The 20,490-nt window shown below is 39.6% G+C and overlaps 1 protein-coding gene and 1 pseudogene across 1 annotated transcript; one reads left to right on the top strand and one right to left on the bottom strand.

The window, feature by feature from the left end:
- Nucleotides 1-1,592: 1,592 nt before the first annotated feature.
- On the bottom strand, nucleotides 1,593-3,140 carry LOC116546539 (annotated as a pseudogene).
- A 10,242-nt stretch (nucleotides 3,141-13,382) lies between these two features.
- Nucleotides 13,383-19,951, top strand: LOC116546538 (tripartite motif-containing protein 43-like). Its single transcript, XM_032272770.1, has 6 exons — nucleotides 13,383-13,490; nucleotides 14,088-14,183; nucleotides 16,261-16,491; nucleotides 17,482-17,504; nucleotides 18,038-18,135; nucleotides 19,182-19,951. The coding sequence occupies exons 1-6, from the start codon at nucleotides 13,383-13,385 to the stop codon at nucleotides 19,673-19,675; spliced, it is 1,050 nt and encodes a 349-aa protein (XP_032128661.1). The 3' UTR covers nucleotides 19,676-19,951.
- Nucleotides 19,952-20,490: the final 539 nt, after the last annotated feature.

The following is a 20,490-nucleotide window of genomic DNA, read 5'->3' as shown; positions in this document are numbered from 1 at the left end:
TGTGAGATGGTAGGACAATGTGTGACTGTCTTTGCATTCATTATAACTTGAGAATCAGCAAAATTGTTGTGTGGGTATGAAATGGGATAAGCACATTGAGTGTATACATTTGTTTATCAATTTTTATTATTTAAATAAATGTGTACAACAATCATAACTATCTCATTCCAGGACAATTTGTGTGCCCCAAAAGAAAACCGAATAATCTTTCATGTTACTCCTTATTCTTTTCAGCTCCCCCACCCCTGACCCACCTGGCAACCCCTTATGTACTTTAGATCTTTATGGATTTGCATATTGTAGACATTTTGTGCAAGTCAAATGATACAATATGTGGTTCTTTGTGTCTTGTTTCCGGCATTTCACATAATTTATCCAACGCATTCACATTGTAAACAATGTGTTTTACTCACCTATTTAAACCAGGTTGGGGTAGAAGAATAAAGTGCTGAATATCTCAGTTACTGAACTCACTAGAGCTCTTAGTTTACTCTTGAAGTCTGATCTAGATGGGTAAGTCCAAGTATCTGGCAGATTATGTCTCTAAATCCTAATCATTCATTACTTTTCAGAAAACCTCAAACAAAAGCATTTTAGGGAATTCCTCCCACCCTCTGTAGACCAGACAGCTATTATTACACACTCTAAGCATATTTTGCTAGCTCCTCATAATAGTCAACAAATTCTCATTCAATTTGTAGATATTACTATGAGACTGTACATTCTAAAATGGTAAGGCCAGAATTGGTCTTATTTGCTACTATATTCTCACTTTCTAACGCAATTCTTAGAACATAGTACATACTACACATGCAGCTAACAAACAAATATATGAACAAATAAAAAAGTGAATATAAAGAAATATTGCATTGAAGTTTCCAAGAACATAATGAAAGAAAATTCTAAGTGACAAATGCCAACAAAATCAAGAAATAGATTGAATGCCAGATTCACAGTCTAAGAAAATATCATTGTGTTTAGGTTTTAAATAATTACAGCAAAATTTTATTTCATAGTGCTGATTTTGAAACTTTGCCTGGATCTTCAATTTATTAAAAAAAGATAAAGTGGGCCGGGTGCGGTGGCTCACGCCTGTAATCCTAGCACTTTGGAAGGCCGAGGCGGGTGGATAACGAGGTCAAGAGATCGAGACCATCCTGGTCAACATGGTGAAACCCCGTCTCTACTAAAAATACAAAAAATTAGCTGGGCATGGTGGCTCGCACCTGTAACCCCAGCTACTCAGGAGGCTGAGGCAGGAGAATTGCCTGAACCCAGGAGACGGAGATTGCAGTGAGCCAAGATCGCACCATTGCACTCCAGCCTGGGTAACAAGAGTGAAACTCCGTCTCAAAAAAAAAAGAAAAAAAAAGAAAAAAAAAAAGATAAAGTGATAGGGAAGGAGAAAATAAAACTTAAAATGATGGAGACTGCTATCATTTATCATATTTTTTTTAATTGCATTTTAGGTTTTGGGGTACATGTGAAGAATATGCAAGATTGTTGCATAGGTACACACGTGGCAGTGTGATTTGCTGCCTTCCTCCCCGTCACCTGTATCTGGCATCCGGTGGGTGCCGGCCGGCGAGGGCTCAGGAGTGACTCGTGGCGTTGTGGTTGCTGGGCGAGCTGGGGGAGGACGACGAGGAGAAGCTCACCCCAACCAGGCCCGGGGGTTCGCGGCCGCGTTCTGTCCCGTGAGGCTTTTCCGGCAGACGGGGCAGCTGCCGTGCTTTGTGGGGACAGAGGCGAGGGCGGGAGAAGGGGCGGGTTAGCGCGGGCAGGGGGCGGGGCGCGCGGGCACTCACCTGCCCAGCTAGGGCGCGAGGCCGCCGCGGTGGGACAGGGGGTTCCGGGGCGCGCGGGCACTCACCGGCCCAGCCAGGGCGCGAGGCCGCCGCGGTGGGACAAGGGGTTCCGGGGCAGCTGCCGCCGCGCTCGCCCGGGCACAGCCGTCCCTGCACACGGGGCACGCGAGCACGGAGCCTGTGCGCTCCTAGGTGCCGGGACGGCGGGGAGGGCCTGGATTTCCTGTTTATCTGCCGGTGGGGCGGTGTTTTCAGACTGACCGAGGAGCTGTGTGAGGACGGCGCCCATGGTGCTGGCCCTCCAGGCGCAGTCCGCAGGGTTTGAGTGCAGAGATCCCCGAGGACCCAGGCTGAGACGGCGGCGGGCGCGATGGTGACGTGAAGGAGCTGCGGGTGACCTCTTCCAGCTGGGGACGCCTTCCAGTCGGCCGGTGGCCCGCCCGTGGGGAAGCGGGCGCGGGGCTGCTGGGCGCCGGTGCCGGGACTGGGGCTCTCCTCCTGCCGGTTCTCGGGGCCCCTGCCGTCGTCAGCCTGCACTCCGGGAGGGAACGTGGGGATCTCGAAGCTGTCGCCAAAGATGCCGAAAGCAAACTGTCATAGCCCTGAGGCAGCCTGAACAGGTGCCAGTCCACGTTCTCCAACGGCGGCCGGCTCCTGTCCGTGGGGGCTGCGGAGGGGACAGAACCATTTTCTTTTTTCTTTTCTTTTTTTTTTTAATTTTTATTTTTTTTATTGCATTTTAGGTTTTGGGGTACATGTGAAGAGCATGCAAGATTGTTGCATAGGTACACACGTGGCAGTGTGATTTGCTGCCTTCCTCCCCATCACCTACATCTGGCATCTCTCCCCATGCTATCTCTCCCCAACGCCCCACCCCCCGCTGTCCCTCCCCTATTTCCCCCCAACTGACCCCAGTGTGTGATGCTCCCCTCCCTGTGTCCATGTGTTCTCATTGTTCGACACCCGCCTATGAGTGAGAACATGCAGTGTTTGATTTTCTGCTCTTCTGTCAGTTTGCTTAGAATGATGGTTTCCAGGTTCATCCATGTCCCTACAAAGGACACGAACTCATCGTTTTTGATGGCTGCATAATATTCCATGGTGTATATGTGCCACATTTTCTGTGCTCCTGGTCTCTTCTGGAAGCCCCTGGATGAAATCAGACTCGCATCTTGGGCACATATAATCCGGCAGGCGCGAGACGATCTCCAAGGAGCAGCAGTGGCAGAAGTACCATCCGCCCTGCGGCGACGCCTCGGTCATGGCCTACTCCGCACCGCCCGCCCCCAATATTTCAAGTCCAGGAAAGTAGACATATGCACAACAAAAGGCTAGATTACCAATAATTACATATTTTCTCTAGCAGTAATAAGAAAGTTCTCCTAGCCCAGACACTTTTTAGAGTGATGGTGCTTAAGGAAGAGTAGAGTTGATGAATGAAGATTCTGTGTATTGATTTAAAGGAAAAAATAAGTCCTTTCTTTCCTCTTTTTCAGAGAATTTCTGATGGATGTTCACTGATTTGTCTCTCTTTTTCAAGTCGTTCAATCTCCAGAGACAGCTTATACATCTCCAGGGCCATTTTCACATCTTCCGGGTTTGACAGGCACTGCATGAGCTTTCTGCCTGTGAGCACTTGCTCTCAACCTTCAGATACCTCCCACTCACATCTGGGCACTTCTGGCTACCAGATTCTTTCCTCTGAGCAAGTGATACTTTTGGGACCGACCAAAAGTTTTTCATGTGCAACACCATAGGAACTTGTTAACATTCAGTGAGGCTAAGGTGTGAGGGGGCTCTTCATTGGCTTCTCAAACTTCACCCTGGAAGCAATGGCAATTCTTTATATGTGCTCATCACATATTATTTAGACTTCTCCTTACATTTTACTAGACGATATTTCATTGCTCAAATTCTCTTATAATTAATCATTCTTTATATTAACTTTCCTTATTCACATTATTATATATTTTCTCTGTCTTGATGGACCATAAATCTTATTTTCATTTGAATAAATGCTATCTATCTATTTATCTGAACCCTTAAAGACCTGTGAAAAAAAATCAAGTACCATAAAAATATACATGGCATTATTTTATTTATAAAAAATAGTAAACTACATAAAACAAAAACATAAAACATGTAAATAATATAGCCATGTGTGATAATATCATAAAGAATAACACAGAAAATAAACATACAATTCAAAAAAGTGAAAAAGCACAACCATCATGAATACATGGGGGACCCAAAGATATTGAAAATATTATCTTCTTAATATAGCTAGTGGTTCACAAATGTTCATTTCATTACTATTTTTCTCTATCCTTGTGTGTTATATGGTAGTGTTTTATATAAATAAAATACTTTTAATAAAAAATTTTTCTTATGCTATAGTGATTACATTTACTAAAAGTGTAATTTAATTAGTTTCTCAACCATGTGCTGAGATAGCGATCCTCTGAGCCCTGGGAGGCCAGGCAGGGCGTGAGGCCTCTGACGTGGAGCAGTTGCGCATATTCCCCAGTGTGCTCTGGGACATACTGATGTTTTCCTATGTGTGAAGTGACATGAACAGATTAGACTTGATTCCCTGATAATGCCAGATGAGAGTTTTACCGTATTTACCCATTCCCGTTGGATTTAATACTGAGTTTGAATCTTCCATTTCAGAATAATCTTGTCTAATTATATATGTTTTTATTTTTAGTCCATAACAAGAAAATAAAAGTATATACATAGATAAATATATGAACACTCACATGACTGTATATAATGTCTAGCTTTATTTCTAACATACTAATTTAAACTCCATCAATATACCCATCATGAGTCTTTCTGAGTGATATACCACAAAAATTCTATATAGGTTCTCTAAAGAATCCTCTCAGGCTGCTTCTTCCAAAGCCTCTACAGCTGCCTGCATTGTGAAGGCTGCAACAGCAATCTTTCTCTTCACTTCTCCCTCAGTTTTGCAAAGATCCACTTTGTTTCAATATCAAACAGAGCATCAGAAATTCCTGAAAGTGACTCCCTTGAATACTTGCTGTGGCTGCTTGGAGCATGGATGACATGCCTACTGACAAAACAGTATGGTCTTTATTAGTTGCCTAAATGTTATAGAGAGAAACACGAGAGCACGCTACAATTTTAACATGAACATTTCTAATTTAACAATCTGAACAAGTCACTTGTCAACTGAACTTTGACATTCAATCATCTCTAAAGACTAGTCTGGCCAGGGAAGGTAGCACAAGCCTGTAATCCCAGCACTTTGGGAGCCAGAGGTGGGCTGATAAGGTCGGAAGTGTGAGACTAGCCTGGAAAGCATGGTGAAACCCCAATACTACTAAAAATACAAAAAATTAGCCAGGCATGGTGGCGCACACCTGTAGTCCCAGGTACTCATGAGGCGGGAGAATTGCTTGAACCCGGCAGGCAGAGGTTGCAGTGAGCCGCAATCACACCACTGAACTCCAGCCTGAGCTGCAGAGAGAGACTCTGTCTCAAAAAAAAAAAAAAAAAAAAAATGCTAGTCTATGAAATATGTATTAACTAATTACATTTTCACTTTGAGCAAAAAAAAAAAAAGTGGTAAGTGGTTCAGTGCTACAACAGTGACAACAACATATGAAACAGAGCAATCATGCTTGATATCAGAGTATTTAGTTACAATTTTCCAAAGTCTTCAAGATAAACTACACACAGCTGGTATTAGTATTTCACAGAGGGGAAAACTGAGGTCTGAGAAAGCAAGTGACTGAATTATCTGTCTCAAGGCACATTACAAATAAGTGCTGATTTTTTAATGCATTATAATAAGTTATAGCACAACAGTGATAATTAAAGTCTTGTTTGTGATTAGCCAAACTTCTATTGTTTTTTTGTTGTTGTTGTTTTGTTTTTTTTTTTTAAAAAGTCACACTATCATGTTAGAATACCTAACATAAAACATGAAGAATCATCAGAAACAATTTTGTAATGTTTCACATGATCACGGCAGAAGAATATTTTACAGTACGAGCTAAGAGAGTTCATGCAATAGACCAAGAAGAAAAGAACAAACTCTGATGTAAATAAATAAGCTCCAGAGTGGTGGCTCGTACTTTTAATCCCATAAATTTGGGAGGCTGAAGTGGGAGGATTCCTTGAGGCCAGGAGTTGGAGACCATCCTGGGCAACATAGGGACACCCTATCTCGACAAATAAAAGTATAAATGTTAGCTGAGAATTGTGGCACGTGACTAGTCCTAGTGATTTTGGAGCCTCAGGTGGGAAGATTGATTGAGCCCAGGAGTTTGAGGCTGCAGTGAGCTAAGATTGCACCACCGACCTCCATCCAGCTTGGGAGACAGTGTAAGAACCTGTGTCTTAAGAACAACAACAAAATACGCGGGGCAATGGGTAAGTTAAACATATGCTGCCATTGCCCAACCAATCAAACTTCCTAAAACATCCTCTTATTCCCGAGCCCAACCCTTTGATAATCCCTGGACAGAAAGACAGAGCCATTTCGGGCTGTCCAATGACCTAACCCCTTCTGCAATACATATAAAATCAACCTGGGGATAGTCAATGTTTGGCAGAAGAAAATGTAATAGTCAAGATGTAGGAGGAAAAGCACCTCTAAATAACAAACATAAGAAAAAAATAAATATATGTTTATTATATATATTATATATAGAAGGATTTACTGGGTTTTGTGTATACATAAACAAAAATATATTTAAAATAGGAAAGGGGCTAGAATTATACACATAAGAATATAACAATGATTTTATATTTTTCTGATGGAACTAGGGAGATATTTAACTTCTGCTGTGTCTTTCTTGATCTTTACATTTTCTAAAATGAACACACATTCTTTTAAAATAAGAAACAGAAAGATACTGAAAATAAAGATATGCAAAAATTATATTACATTGCATGAGAATATATTATATTTTTCATTTACTACATATATTTTGAAATGTTCTAATGACTTGCAAGAAATCAACTATGATATCTTTACACAGTACAAAAAAGAGGAAAATTGATATTATAAGACGAAGTCATTTTTTATTTTCCTACCTATAAAAAAGTCTATCTGGTAACCCTAAAGATCAATAAATGCTCATTACAGAAACATCAGGGGATCATTAATAATTTTCAAAAATATTGGAATGAGAAATAAAATGAATATAGTTTAAACTTCATGAAAATGTATTTCCATACACAAAATAAAATTTCAGAGCAAAACTGATTTTAATCAGTCATCTCTGGGGATTGGTCCCAGGACTTTGATAGATATCAAAATTTGTGCATACTCAAGTCCTGCAGAAAAGACATGTATATATAAAAAGTTGGCCCTCCTCTTCTGTGGAATTAACAGGCTGACAGTGAACAAACCACTCAATAAATTAAATTGATATATCAGTATAATAATCCATACGAGTAGTCAAAATTATTTAATATTTCATCTTTTCAAGTGATTTTCAGAATAATTTAAGTGCAGCATTCTCAGGGTCAGATAAGACTTCCTGGATCACCTTGCTGTGCCTCAGTGAGGAAATGTAGCTGAGTATGTGGAATCTGAAGCCACATCTGATCCCCTTGGGCTAACTCTCACCACACACTTCATGCCCTTTGACATCCTGGTCTTCACATTGTTAAGACAGTGAAGTAGGCAATAATATAAAACAGAAAATAATTCCAAAAATCATGTCTAAGAGTCCAAATGGACTGTAACAGTTTTGTTTTATTTTGTTTTGTTTTTAGAAACACATTCATAATTCCCTTACCTTACATTTTTTGTTAGTTCTTTATTAGCTACATCTGAGCTTCTCAGATTCAAGCTCATGTCCTGAGTTTCATTCTGTAATGAAAGTTGTAACGTAACAAAGCTAAATGAAAAATGATTGTTGAGATTTGTTCCATAGAAATAAATTCACTCACTTAAAGGCCTTTTTACTGGATTTATGTCTTTTCTACTTTGTAATATTTTTAGCAAAATCATTTTCTCTATGCAATACTACTACTTAAAAATGTAAGTGTGAAAACAAAAAAAATAATTTGGCAAGTTATAGTTCACCATCTTGAAAAGTAAAAAGTTGGCCATTCACATGTGTGATTCATTTCTTTCAATACTATATTTTATTTTGTTTTCTTAAGAGATGGAGTCTCACTTTTTCACCAGGCTGGATTGCAGAGGCTTGCTCACACCTCACTACAGCCTCAAACTCCTGGGCTCAAGCAATCCTCCTTTTTTGATTTCGTAAGTACCTGGGATTACAGTGAATAATACTGTATTTTTTATCCACCTTTACTTGCTGATGAGAAATCTACAGACAGAAAGGGCTGACTCTATTCATTTTTAAAAAATAATGTGCCTAAGTAGACCTGTACAATTCAAGTCAGTATTTTTCAAGCATGAAATGTATATTTTAAGATCCTACATATGCAAATTAAGAACAATAACATATATAGCTACCCTATTTTTAAGTCTTATAAGATACTATTCTGCTGAGGCTTACAAAAGCACAGAAACAGTTGCATGTGCCAATGGGAAAAATGATAGTGATTGTCATTTACACCGGAATAATAAATAACTGATAACCCCACATATGCAAATATAGACAGGACTTTCTTCACCTAGGCATCCTAGAAATCTACTCTAACAGAATTAATATTAAAATAAGATAAGCTACTAATGTTTAGTAAGATGACTGACAAACTATAAATATTTACCAAGTGATAACTAATAATATTCTTATTTTTAAAGCTAAATCTATTAGGAACATGCAACACAGTGTTTATTTCAGTCTTTCTGCGATATTTGGCTGCCTACTATGATTTAAACACTTCCACAGAACTCACATTCCAAAAGCAGTGATGGGGTGGCTATTGCAATAAGAGTGATTCGACGTAACTGAAAGTGTATCAACAAGCCCTGAGTAGATTAAAACTGAGTCACTGAATTCAACATACCAATTCCGGCCCAACTTAATTAACCAATGAGAAACAATCATTACATTAAGAAAGCGTTAATTATGTTATTCATTAATTTATCTCTTTCATTTTGTAATTTAGTTTTACTAACAGTTAGCATTCACAACTGGCTGACCACTTTCTATGAGCCAATTACTGTTTTGAATGTTTACACAATATGTGGTTTTTCATCTTCAGAGCAATTCTGCAAGTCGGGCAGGGTAGAAGCCCCATTTCATAGTTGAGATAACAAAACATCAGGAGGTAAGTAACTTGCCTAAATTAGTACTAGTTTTAGAATGAAATAGGAGGTCCATATTGTTCTTTCAGTTGTACCCTATTGACAAAGGAAAAATAGAAATAACTAAATCCCCTATAATTTGAATTTCAGCTATGTTCAATATTTACAAATTTAGTACCGTGAACTCAGATTTTGTAATAGCATATGGTAAATGAAACACAGAATCCCTGTTAGCAGCTCCCATAAACAGATGACACAATCAAATGAAACATAATTTTAATAAAATGCTATGGGCCTCTGAATCAAAATCACAAGGCATTGCTACAAATACAAAAATTGATGTGGTTACACACATGTAAAGCACATACACATACACACACAGACACACACACACACACACACACACACACACACACACACACTCTTTCTCTGTATCTTGTGTTAACACCCTATATCGTTTTAGGAGAAGGAAATGATACAAGAAAAGAAGGATGAAGACATAGTTCTTCCTTTGGTTTCAAAGTTTTGGTTGGAAATTCAACATTCAGCTTAATCTACTTAATGAGAAATTATTATGTGCAATGCACTGCTCAGTTGTTTCAGGAATTGTAAACATCAAATAGAGACACAGACTGGATCTTTACTATCATTTGGAGAAAATGAAACAAATATAGAAATACTCAAGGAAGAAAAACCTGTGTGTCCTAAACAAACCATATTTCTAATGATGAGGCATTTTGTCAAGGAGAGAAAATATCATTTTTCTTTTAAAGTAAGAAAATCAGCTTCATGGAATAAGCCATGTTTAAAATCTTCTGAAATTGTTATTCTCATTATTGACTTCTTACCGACAAAAAAAAATTGGAAAGAATTATAAACAATAAGGAAAATAATTGTGTTATCTTTAGGGAAATATTAATTCTCCCAATATTTCCCTAAAGATAACACAATTATTATACTAATTGATTAAATGCCTTTAATTTTTTTCTATATTTGTTAAAGTAATCAAATTCTATTTACAATTTTATATGCTTTCTACTTACTTTATATTTTGTCATAAATGTCTTTGTATATTGTATTTCTAATCATCAATTTTTATTTTTTATATTTCTTTATTTATTTATGTTTTTTTGGAGACAGAATCTCACTACATCACCCAGGCTGTAGTGCAGTGGAATGATCTCTGCTCACTGCAACCTCCATCTCCCAGGCACAAGTGATTCTCCTGCCTCAGCCTCCACAGTAGCCTGGACTACAGGTGCCTGCCGCTGCACCTGGCTAGAGCTTTCTAGACTTTCTCCCTATACCCCTTAAGCTGGGATGAGCAGTGCCAGGTAATATAGGAGGGAATCCTATGTCCCATGGCTGCTGAGAGGCCCTTGGAAGGCTTCATCTGGAGCACGAGGAGCAGGAGGAAAAAACCTTCTGAAGTGGGGAGGCCAGGAGTGTCCTTAGATTAAATTCTCACACTACGATAAAGTGAATTGCTGGGGGCTGTGGCTCAGGCTGCAATCCCAGCACTTTTGTAGACCAAGGCAGGCAGATCGCTTGAGGTCAGGAATTCCAGATAAATCTAGCCAACACGGTTAAACCCCCTCCTACTAACAATGCAAAAAAAAATTAGCCAGGCCTGGCAGCGGGCACCTGTAATCCCAGCAACTTGGGAGGCTGAGGCCGGAGAATTGCCTGAACTTCAGAGGCGGAGGTTTCAGTGAGCTGCGATAGCTTCGCTGCACTCCAGCCTGGGAGACACAGTGAAACTCAATTAAAAAAAAAAAAAAAAAAAAACAACCTTTTGTTTGGAAGAAACCTAATCAACTATGTTAACACCCACCTACGCCCACTGAAATCCAATTAGAGGAAAGGGGTGTGGTCTTCAGAGATATATAAAAGGACACTTCAGGAGCCAAGCTCATTCTTCTCCAGCACCCACAGCGTGGCTTTGCGACTGGCCTTGGAGACTTCCAAAAGCTACCGGCACTGCACTGTGAGACCCTGATCCCTGAGCTGACTTCATCTTTTTAGACAGCAAGCTTTGGTGAGAACGTAGATCTATTTCTGAGGTAAGTATACACTTTCCAGAGTAGGAGCTGCTATTAGGTCACAAACCAAAACGAACAAAATTTAGGGACTTTATATGCAAACTTAGATTTTTTTTAAGATGAAATGATGTCATTTTCTGAGTTTTAAAAACAGTTCCATTTAATTTTTTAAATTATTTTAAACAAAATCCATAGGTTTACAAGCTCCATTTAACCTATTTACAAATTAAACATTTTTGTCTTCTGTCTTGCTGCATGATCCTCAAATTAATGTTATGATTAATTTTTTACTTAATGTATTTCTTAGTTGTTTTATAGATTACAAGCATTTTGCAGTAGTTTCCAAATATCTGGTAATTCTTTAATCTCTGTAGACTCTGTAAATGGGTTAGGAGTATTGTAATCTATGTGTATAAATGTGTTACATTCTACTCTACTAGTGATAGTGTCCCTATGTTGCAATGTAGGGCTATACATAGGTAGTGTGCATTGAATGATTTGGGCAAACACTTTTTTCTAAAACACGGTAAAAGTCTCTTCAAAAACCTGAGTTCCTCTGTCGAAGAAAGCCAGAAATGGCTGTTCATGCAGAAAAGTCTCACTGACAATCATGCAGAAATATCAGAAATAGAGGGTTTCTGTATTTATGCTGTGTAGAAACCACAATTTTAGATTTTTCCTTTCTTTGTTTCTTTGTTTTAGACGGGGACACACAGCCTAGAGTGCAGTGGTGGAAATAAGCCTCACTACTGCCTCTACTTCCTACCGCAAGCAATTCTTCAGCCTCATCCCCCAAAGTAGCTGGGACTATAGGCATGGGCCATGTTGGGTTTTACATATATAATCTATAGTGTGTGTGTGTGTGTGTGTGTGTGTGTGTGTGTGTGTGTGTGTGTATTTTTTTTTTTTTTAAAGATGAGGTTTCACCATGTTGGTCAGGCTGGTCTTGAACTCCCAACCTCAGGTGATCCACCCACCTTGGCCTCCAAAGTGCTTTGATTACAGGTGTAAGCCACCAGGCCCAGCCGTGTGTGTGTGTTTTTAGAGACAGGCTGATCTAGACACTTTGCCATCATGTCGCCCAGTCTAGAACTCCTGAGCCCAAAAAATCTGCCTGACTTGGCCTCCAAAAATGCTGGGATTACAGGTTTGAGCTACCTTACCTGGCCTTTTTTTTTTTTTTCCCCTCCATTTAAAACACCGCCTGACTGTCTAGTGCCTATGATTATTGCATGATACTTAGTATTTTTCTGACTGTGTGAAAGAGTAATGACAATGCTTCCAAAGAGCTTAGAAAATATTTCTTTCCTCTGCGTACACTTCTACATTTTATCAATATATCCCCAAACTAACAGACAGTTCAGGTATAGCAAACATGCCAGAAAGTTTTTGTTGATTGAATGAACACAACAGCCTAAGAAATGATTGTTTGTTCTATCTTGGAGAAGTACCTTTACCTTGGTCTGTTTGTTTTGCCTTGGAGAGTAAAGGCTAGCTTTGTCTGATTTTGGTCAAAGGATGAGCTCTGCTCTAACATTTTCAAGCAGAGGCCCTCTGGACAACTCTGATGGATCCTTGTTACAGTTAAATCAAACAATGAGAGTAGAAGAGCTTAGTTAGCTTCCCTTCTCCAAACCAGTCACTGGCAATTCAGAGTGTGACTGAGTTTCAGACCATTCAAGACTCACCCCATGAGTTGATAGCTTGATGAAATCCTAGAAGCCCAAGCAACTTGGTGGACACTAACACCTCAAAAAATCTGACATTCTTCTATGCAAAAAAGTGGGTTTGGAAAGCTGGTTGTGTGTTGATTGGAGAACAATCACATTTTTCTACAGAGGTTGATGGCTCTTAGTGCCTTAGTTTTCTATTTTTCCTATTTCTGTCATTGCAAATGAAAGCCTATTCTTCTCTAGAAAAAAAAAAGATGTTGCTCAATCACAACCTGATTCAAACTTTGCTTGGATCTTTGTCTCTCCAGGGTAGAAGATTAAATTCTTGTGGTTTTCTTCCCTTAGGAAAATGGACTCAGACTTCCTACAGGCCTTCCAGAAGGAACTCACCTGTGTAATCTGCCTGAACTACCTGGTAGACCCTGTCACCATAGGCTGTGGGCACAGCTTCTGTAGACCCTGTCTCTGCCTTTCCTGGGAAGGAGCCCAAAGTCCTGCCAACTGCCCTGCATGCAGGGAACCATCACACCAAAAGGATTTCAAACCTAACATTTTTCTGAAGAATTTAGTGACCATTGCCAGGAAAGCCAGTCTCTGGCAATTCCTGAGCTCTGAGAAACAAGTATGTGCGACCCATAGAGAAATAAAGAAGATGTTCTGTGGCACGGACAAGAGTCTGCTCTGCGCACTGTGCTCTGACTCTCAGGAGCATGGGGCTCACAAACACTGTCCCATTGAAGTGGCAGCTGAAGAACACCGGGTAAGAGACAGTGCTGGGATCACCTGACAGCTGGAGGGTGGCAGAGTTAGAGATGAGAAGGGAGATGAGAATCACCATGGTGATCACTCCATTCTTTACTGAGTGCCAGGTGCTTTTGGAGGTACCAATGATGAAATTTTGAATTCAATATGCAACTATACCTGCCTTCATGGAGGCTGCACCCAAAAAGAGGGTGATTAAGTAAATGTCACTATTACTTTGACTCTACAATAGAATGCCAAAGGCATTGAAAAGCTACCAAGACTACAAGAACAAAGAAAATACATTTAGGAAATGTATTTAATATTACTGGACAAATGACAAAAGCAGGAGCCTAGCATAGTGGATTCTGAAGAAGGGTGTTTCACTGATCATTAGCTAGGTTACAAGAAAACTCCCCTCACCAGTTCCCTAAACGGTTATACATTCTGAAACCTCAGATTTGAAAAATACTGAGGATGAGCAGTGAAAATATTTGTTTTATTTTCCTCTCTCCAGTCTGTTCATACATTGTATCCCTTGCCTGCATACCTCACTCAGGGTGTGGAATCTATGGTATTTGATTTTCTCTTGCTCACCCTTATAAATCTTTTGCAGGAGAAGCTCTTAAAGCAAATGAGAATTTTATGGGAAAAAATTCAAGAAACTCAGAGAAATCTAAGTGAGGAGGAAAAAACAAGCATCCTCTGGAGTGTAAGTATGAGATCATGTGTCTTCAGGACAGGTTTGAGACAGGCATGCTGAGAACATTTATATTAGCAACTTGCATTGAAATTCTCATATGCCAGATTTTGTCATGTGTTTATTTATAGCCTGGAAAACAACCTGACTGTTCAATATAACAATTGTTCAGGTGTTCTGGAAATGTTTTACAGATAAGTAGAAATATACATATATAAATTCTGAGAGGCAAGTATGCGCTTAAAATTAATAGGTATTTCAGGCAGAGGTTTCTGTATGAGATGAATTATGTAATATTGATTAAATAATATATGATTGAGAAATAAAGGCATTTAGCAGTGAATATGATGTTGCTCCTAGGGAAAAAAGTGGGTGGGAACAGGAATTTAAGAAATACGCCTGTGCTAGTGAAATCTGATAGCAAAGGACCCAGCCCATGATGCCTGTTTGAGTAGGAGAAAATGTAACCTGATGAAAAGCTGAGAGAAGGGACAAAAATGCCTGGGGGAGTGAGAGAATATTATGTCAATATTGGGAGGAGAAACACAAGGGAATGGGGATTCATGTTCTTAGAATGGTGGGGCAAGACTGTGGCTTTAGACAGAAGAAGAGAGGTAGTCAGTTTCAGAGATGGGGGCTAAAATGTTTACTAAAATCTTTTTTGTGTGATGGCTTCTGACCCTGATTATAATACACTGACAACATTTCTACTAAGAGTGACTGTTTAGGCTGTGAAGTACAAAGATTTGAGACCACAGAATAATTGAGTAACAAATATATATATTATTGATGATAATTTAATAATCAATGATAAATTTTAGTTGTTTTCTAGCAGTATCTCAGATTTGAGAGGACATATACTTAAACATTTAAATCTAAAGGGCTTTTATGCCTGTGTTCAAGCATTGATGAATTATAAACATTTTGAAGGAAGGTCTTTTTTATTGTACTTTAGATTCTGGGGTACATGTGCAGATCATGCAAGATTGTTGCATAGGTACATTCGTGGCAAGGTGGTTTGTTGCCACCATCTCCCCATCACCTATAACTGGCACTTCTCCCCACGTTATCCCTCCTACTTTCCCTCCCGCTATCCCTCCCCTAGCCCCCACAAAGGACCTCAGTGTGTGATGCTCCCCTCTCTGTGTCCACATTCTCATTGTTCAACATCTACCTATGAGTGAGAACACATGGTGTTTGATTTTCTGTTCTTGTGTCAGTTTTTTGAGAATCATCTTTTCCAGGCTTATCCATGTCCCAACAAAGAACACAAACTCATCATTTTTTATAGCTGCATAGTATTCGATGGTGTATATGTGCTACATTTTCTTTGTCCAGTCTATCATCAATGGGCATTTGGGTTGGTTTCAGGTCTTTGCTACTGTACACAGGGCTGCAATGAACACGTGTGTTCATGTGTCTTTATAATAGAATGATTTCTAGTCCTTTGTGTATACACCCAGTAATGGGATTGCTGGGTCAAATGGAATTTCTATTTCTAGATCCTTGAGGAATTGCCATACTGTCTTCCACAATGGTTGAACTAATTTACACTCCCACCAACAGTGTAAAAGCGTTTCTATTTTTCCACATCCTCTCCAGCATCTGTTGTTTCCTGATTTTTTAATGATCGCCATTCTAACTGGTGTGAGGTGGTATCTCAATGTGGTTTTGGTTTGCATTTCTCTAATGCCCAGTGATGATGAGCATTTTTTATATGTTTGTTGGCCTCACATATATCTTCTTTTGAAAAGCGTCTGTTCATATCCTTTGCCCACTTTTGGATGGGTTTGCTTGTTTTTTTTCCTGTAAATCTGTTTTAGTTCTTTGTAGATTCTGGGTATTAGCCCTTTGTCAGATGGGCAGAGTGCAGATATTGCTCTGGTTCTGTGTCCCACTTGGTGGGAGCTGCACTCCAGAGAAGCTTCCTTTCGACCGTCTTGGTCTCCCCTAAGGAAGATCTTTTTAACTCATCATAGTGTTTGTAAAGAATAAAAATTAAATGAAGGAAAGGTCAGGATGAATTTGTGGGTTCTGTGAGGTGGAAGTAGACCTGGGTATGTAACCTACAAAATCCATGTCCCTCCAGGCCTATGCGCTTCTTCGTGTGCAGATGATCAGGGTTGAGTATAGGAAGCTGCATCCAGTTCTCCATAAGGAAGAAAAACAACATTTAGAGAGACTGTACAAGGAACACCAAGAGATATTTCCACAACTCCAGAGAAGCTGCATCAACATGTATCAAAAGAAGAAGCACTTGAAAGAAATGTATCAGGAACTAATGGAAATGTGTCATAAACCAGATGTGGAGCTGCTCCAGGTAAGAACTGAGGATGTCCCTTGAGACACTTTGTATTAGATGGCATTTGCCTTTCATTGGGTACCAAAGACATGCCTCTTCATCTCCTGTATTGATGGTGGGAGACATTCCCCACCTGGTTATAGAGATAAACTGCAACTCCTAACCTAATTATGGAAGCAGAGCTTTATGGAGCTGTGCAAACAGATTTCCACAGAACGTTTTCTACCTCAAGCTTTCTTCTCCAGTTCATTTCATTAAAACTCTGGAAGAAAAAAAATCCATGTGAAAATAATATTTTTGTCTCCATTGGATAATATGTAGAAATTATGAAGATACTAACGTTTCCTTCTTGCTTTTTCTTGCTTTTTCTTGGGCAGTCCAAGGTTTGAAATGCCCTTGACTTGAGTCCTCAGGGACTAGCCTTGAAAAAGACCACATTGTAGACAGCTGCAGCAATGCACAGTCACTACTTAACCTCCCTCTCTCACTCAGATCCAGGGGTCCTGAATTTATCAAAAATAGATTCTGTCAGTTGGTCTTACTGGTACAAATGTGAGAGATGAGAATACATTTTAAAAGAGCTGCAGTGATAGTATGTAGTACTTCGAAAGTTTTCCAAACCCAAAGACTAGACAGGCAGAATAACAACTTGTTTGTTGGTTTGTTTCCTTGTTTTGAGACAGAGGGTTGTTTTGTCACCCAGTCTGAAGTGCAGTGGCCCAATCTCAACTCACTGCAACCTCTACCTCCTGTGTTCAAGTGATTCTCCTGCCGCACCCTCCCCAGTAGCCGGGACTACAGGCATGCACCATGACACCCAGCTAATTTTTTTGTATTTTTAATAGAGATGGGGTTTTGCCATGTTGGCCAGGCTAGTCTGGAACTCCTGACCTCAGGTGATCCATTCGCCTTGGCCTCCCAAAGTGCTGGAAATACAGATATGAGCCATTACACCCAGCCAGAATAACAACTTTCTAAATAAGTATATTTTTCTCTCTCTCTTTACAGGATTTGGGAGACATCATGGCAAGGTATGTGTTTGGCCATCATTGCAAGCAGCAGCACAAGGCATGCTATGAAAAACATCAAGCTGTTTTCAACAAAGTGAAAACATAGTTTGTTAACAACATAATGTGCCAGTGTGATTGTGTGTATGTGTGTGTACTCTGGTGTTTCTGTGTTATGTTGAATATGTTTTCTTATGCCCTGTACCAGATTTTAATCTTTTCTTACTTTCCCAAGTGACTCAGGGGGTAATGTTTTGAAGAGTTCCATGCAGAAGTTACTAGGATATAGTTGCCTAATTTTAAGATTCAGAATCATAATTAGAGACAAATAAACTATTTGGCAGATAGGGAGAGAGGCAATGATTTTTCAGTGGCAGTAGGTTAGAAATGGAGTGAATCCTTAGAAAGATTCCCTAAGAGAGCCACAAACCCATCCTAGGATTGTGGAGTTACATTACAATATCAGAAGTCGGTTTGAGTGAAGCATTTCCTGTTGGAATCTATTTCTTAAACACAGACACCAGAAAGGTTAACCAACTGCACCTGCTTCCTTGCAGGAGCGAGTCCGTGCTGCTGCGCATGCCCCAGCCTGTGAATCCAGCGTTCACTGCAGGGCCCATCACTGGACTGGTGCACAGGCTCAACCGCTTCCGAGGTGAGTGTCACCCTCTTGCTGGGACCAACATGTAATGTCTTCAAGCATGGTTTCTATGGGCAGTTTTCCTGGTGTAATGATCTTTCATCTGGAAGAAAATAGTCTGTGAATAAGTCTTTATAGTTTCACTATCATCAAACAGACTAAACTAAAAGCTGGTAAAATGTAATAAAAATCAGCCATATAACAAATTACTTAGCAAAACATAAAACATGCAGAATGGCTCCTTAGGACTTAGAAACATTCTCTGACACAATTTCATGTATACAAGTATTACATGAGGTACACAGAACTGTGTTAATTCAGGACATTTTAACTCCAAATTAAGTGTTCTTAATGATTGTGATTTGGTGACTGTTTATTTTTAAGTGCATTTCAGGTGAAGTTTCATAGCATTTGTAATTTTAATCATGTGCATTTTAATCAATCAAAACATACATGAGTAACTTAAATAACAATGCAAATCTGAGGATGTGCAAACAATAGGAAAGTGATTTGGTGGTTGATGAGTCCTTAGATAGAACTCCAGGATAGATCATGATCAATCAGGCAGATAAAGGAAGTCTGTGCATGAAAGTCCAGCATGAAAGATCGATAGTTCTTGCAAGGAATCTGCACTTTTCAGAAGATGGATTCAGATTTTCTCTTTAAGTATGAATTTGCTTACTTAAGTGGCAGATCATATTTCTGGCAAAGTGATAACTTATTTAGGTGTAAGAATGGCTCCCCACCTCATCTCCTGTCCCCAGCCTCCTGCTCAGATTTGGCTGCAGTCCAAGAGCTTCCAGTTTTTCAGCTATTATAAAAAGTAGCTGACTAGACATAGGCATGGCAATCCTCCCCTTCGTATTTTTGAGTTTATAGAAGTTGTGGTCATTGTAGTTTAGCCATGTACTTTTGTGCAGATTTCCTAACATTTCCAACATTTTTCCAGACAAAAGTTGCCTTTTAATCTTGACCTGTGTTTTCTAGTAAGAGTCTCTTTCTTTTCTGAATCTAAGAATGTATAAACTGCTTTTCACTGGAACATTCTCTTCTTTCTACAGTGGAAATTTCCTTCAATTATGAAGTAAGCAATCACAATATCAGCCTGTTTGAGGATATGAGAAGTTGGATGTTCAGACCTGAACAGAAAGGTGGATCTTTGGATTCTGACAGACCTGACTATTTTGCTGCATGGGGAGCCCAGGGCTTCTCCTCTGGGAAACACTACTGGGAGCTGGATGTGGACGACTCTTGGGACTGGGCTGTGGGCGTCTGTAAGGACTCCCAGATAAGGAAGAATGGCACCATGATTACATCTGAGGACATATTTCTTCTTTTATGTGTGAAGATGGGTCATCATTTCCGTCTCTTGACCAGCTCTCCAATGCTTCCTCACTATGTAGAGAAACCTCTGGGCCGGCTTGGTGTGTTTCTGGATTTTGACATTGGAAGTGTGAGCTTTTTGAATGTCGCCAAGAATTCCCTCATATGGCGTTACCCGGTTGGCTCCTTAAATTTCCCTGTCAGGCCTTTCTTTTACACTGGCCACAGATGATCAGGATGAAGAAGTCTGACTGTTTGGGAACTGCATGTACAAGGGAGCCCTTCACTGTTGAAGCAAAGGAATCATAGTTTTCAGGCTTTCTTTCTGTTTTAGTGTCACCTCACTTTATTACGGTTAAATAAAAAAATATGTAAAATGTAAAATATTTTTGTACACTTTCTTACAATTAAAATAATCTCTTATGGCCCATTACCTAAAATGTACATTATGATTTTCAACTGCTTTGTGAATTTATTGATGGAATTCTGGAAATATGTGGGCGCATGATTCCAGCTGAATGATCTCATGCAGGAACACAATTTGCACATCATGGACAGACAGGATTTTGTACAATGCATTTGCAAGTGTGAGAGCTCCCTCCTATTGATACAGTAAATTCTACACCGTATCACTTTAGGGGGAACATTTACACCTAAATTTTCACTGAATCTTTGGGCAAAAGTAGGGATTTAACAGCCATGCATCCTATGGTGACAAAAACACATTCTGAGAAATGCATTATTAAGTGATTTTATCACTGTGTGAACATCAGGGTGAACTTACAAAAACCTAGATAAAATAGCCATCTGCAGACATGGGCCAAATGGTGCAGCCTATTGCTTCTCTGAGAACTTGCTAGCAATGCTCAAACTAGAACCCAAAAGGTTTAACCCACATTGATTTCTGTAGCTGTTTAATAAAGCAAACAGCATCACCCTGGGAAAAATGGACAGAGGAGCAGACTGTCTGCTTTAAAATGTGTTTATACTTACAATTCACACAGATTGTGAATTCTCACTGATAACCTAGACCTGAGACATAATCAT

This window comes from Sapajus apella, unplaced genomic scaffold, assembly GCF_009761245.1.
Source record: "Sapajus apella isolate SASKATOON/1434 unplaced genomic scaffold, GSC_monkey_1.0 scaffold1031, whole genome shotgun sequence".
In the NCBI taxonomy this organism is placed as follows: Eukaryota; Metazoa; Chordata; class Mammalia; order Primates; family Cebidae; genus Sapajus; species Sapajus apella.
Note: the sequence above shows the minus strand (reverse complement) of the source record. Positions and strands in the feature narration are given on the sequence as shown.

What these genes read in the sequence shown, in the direction of transcription:
- LOC116546538 (XM_032272770.1), top strand. Translation starts at nt 13,383, where the DNA reads ATGTTCTGTGGCACGGACAAGAGTCTGCTCTGCGCACTGTGCTCTGAC. An exon ending in AAACAAGCATCCTCTGGAGT is followed by an intron (nt 14,184 to 16,260) that starts GTAAGTATGAGA and finishes ATGTCCCTCCAG; the next exon opens with GCCTATGCGCTTCTTCGTGT. An exon ending in CAGGCTCAACCGCTTCCGAG is followed by an intron (nt 18,136 to 19,181) that starts GTGAGTGTCACC and finishes TTCTTTCTACAG; the next exon opens with TGGAAATTTCCTTCAATTAT.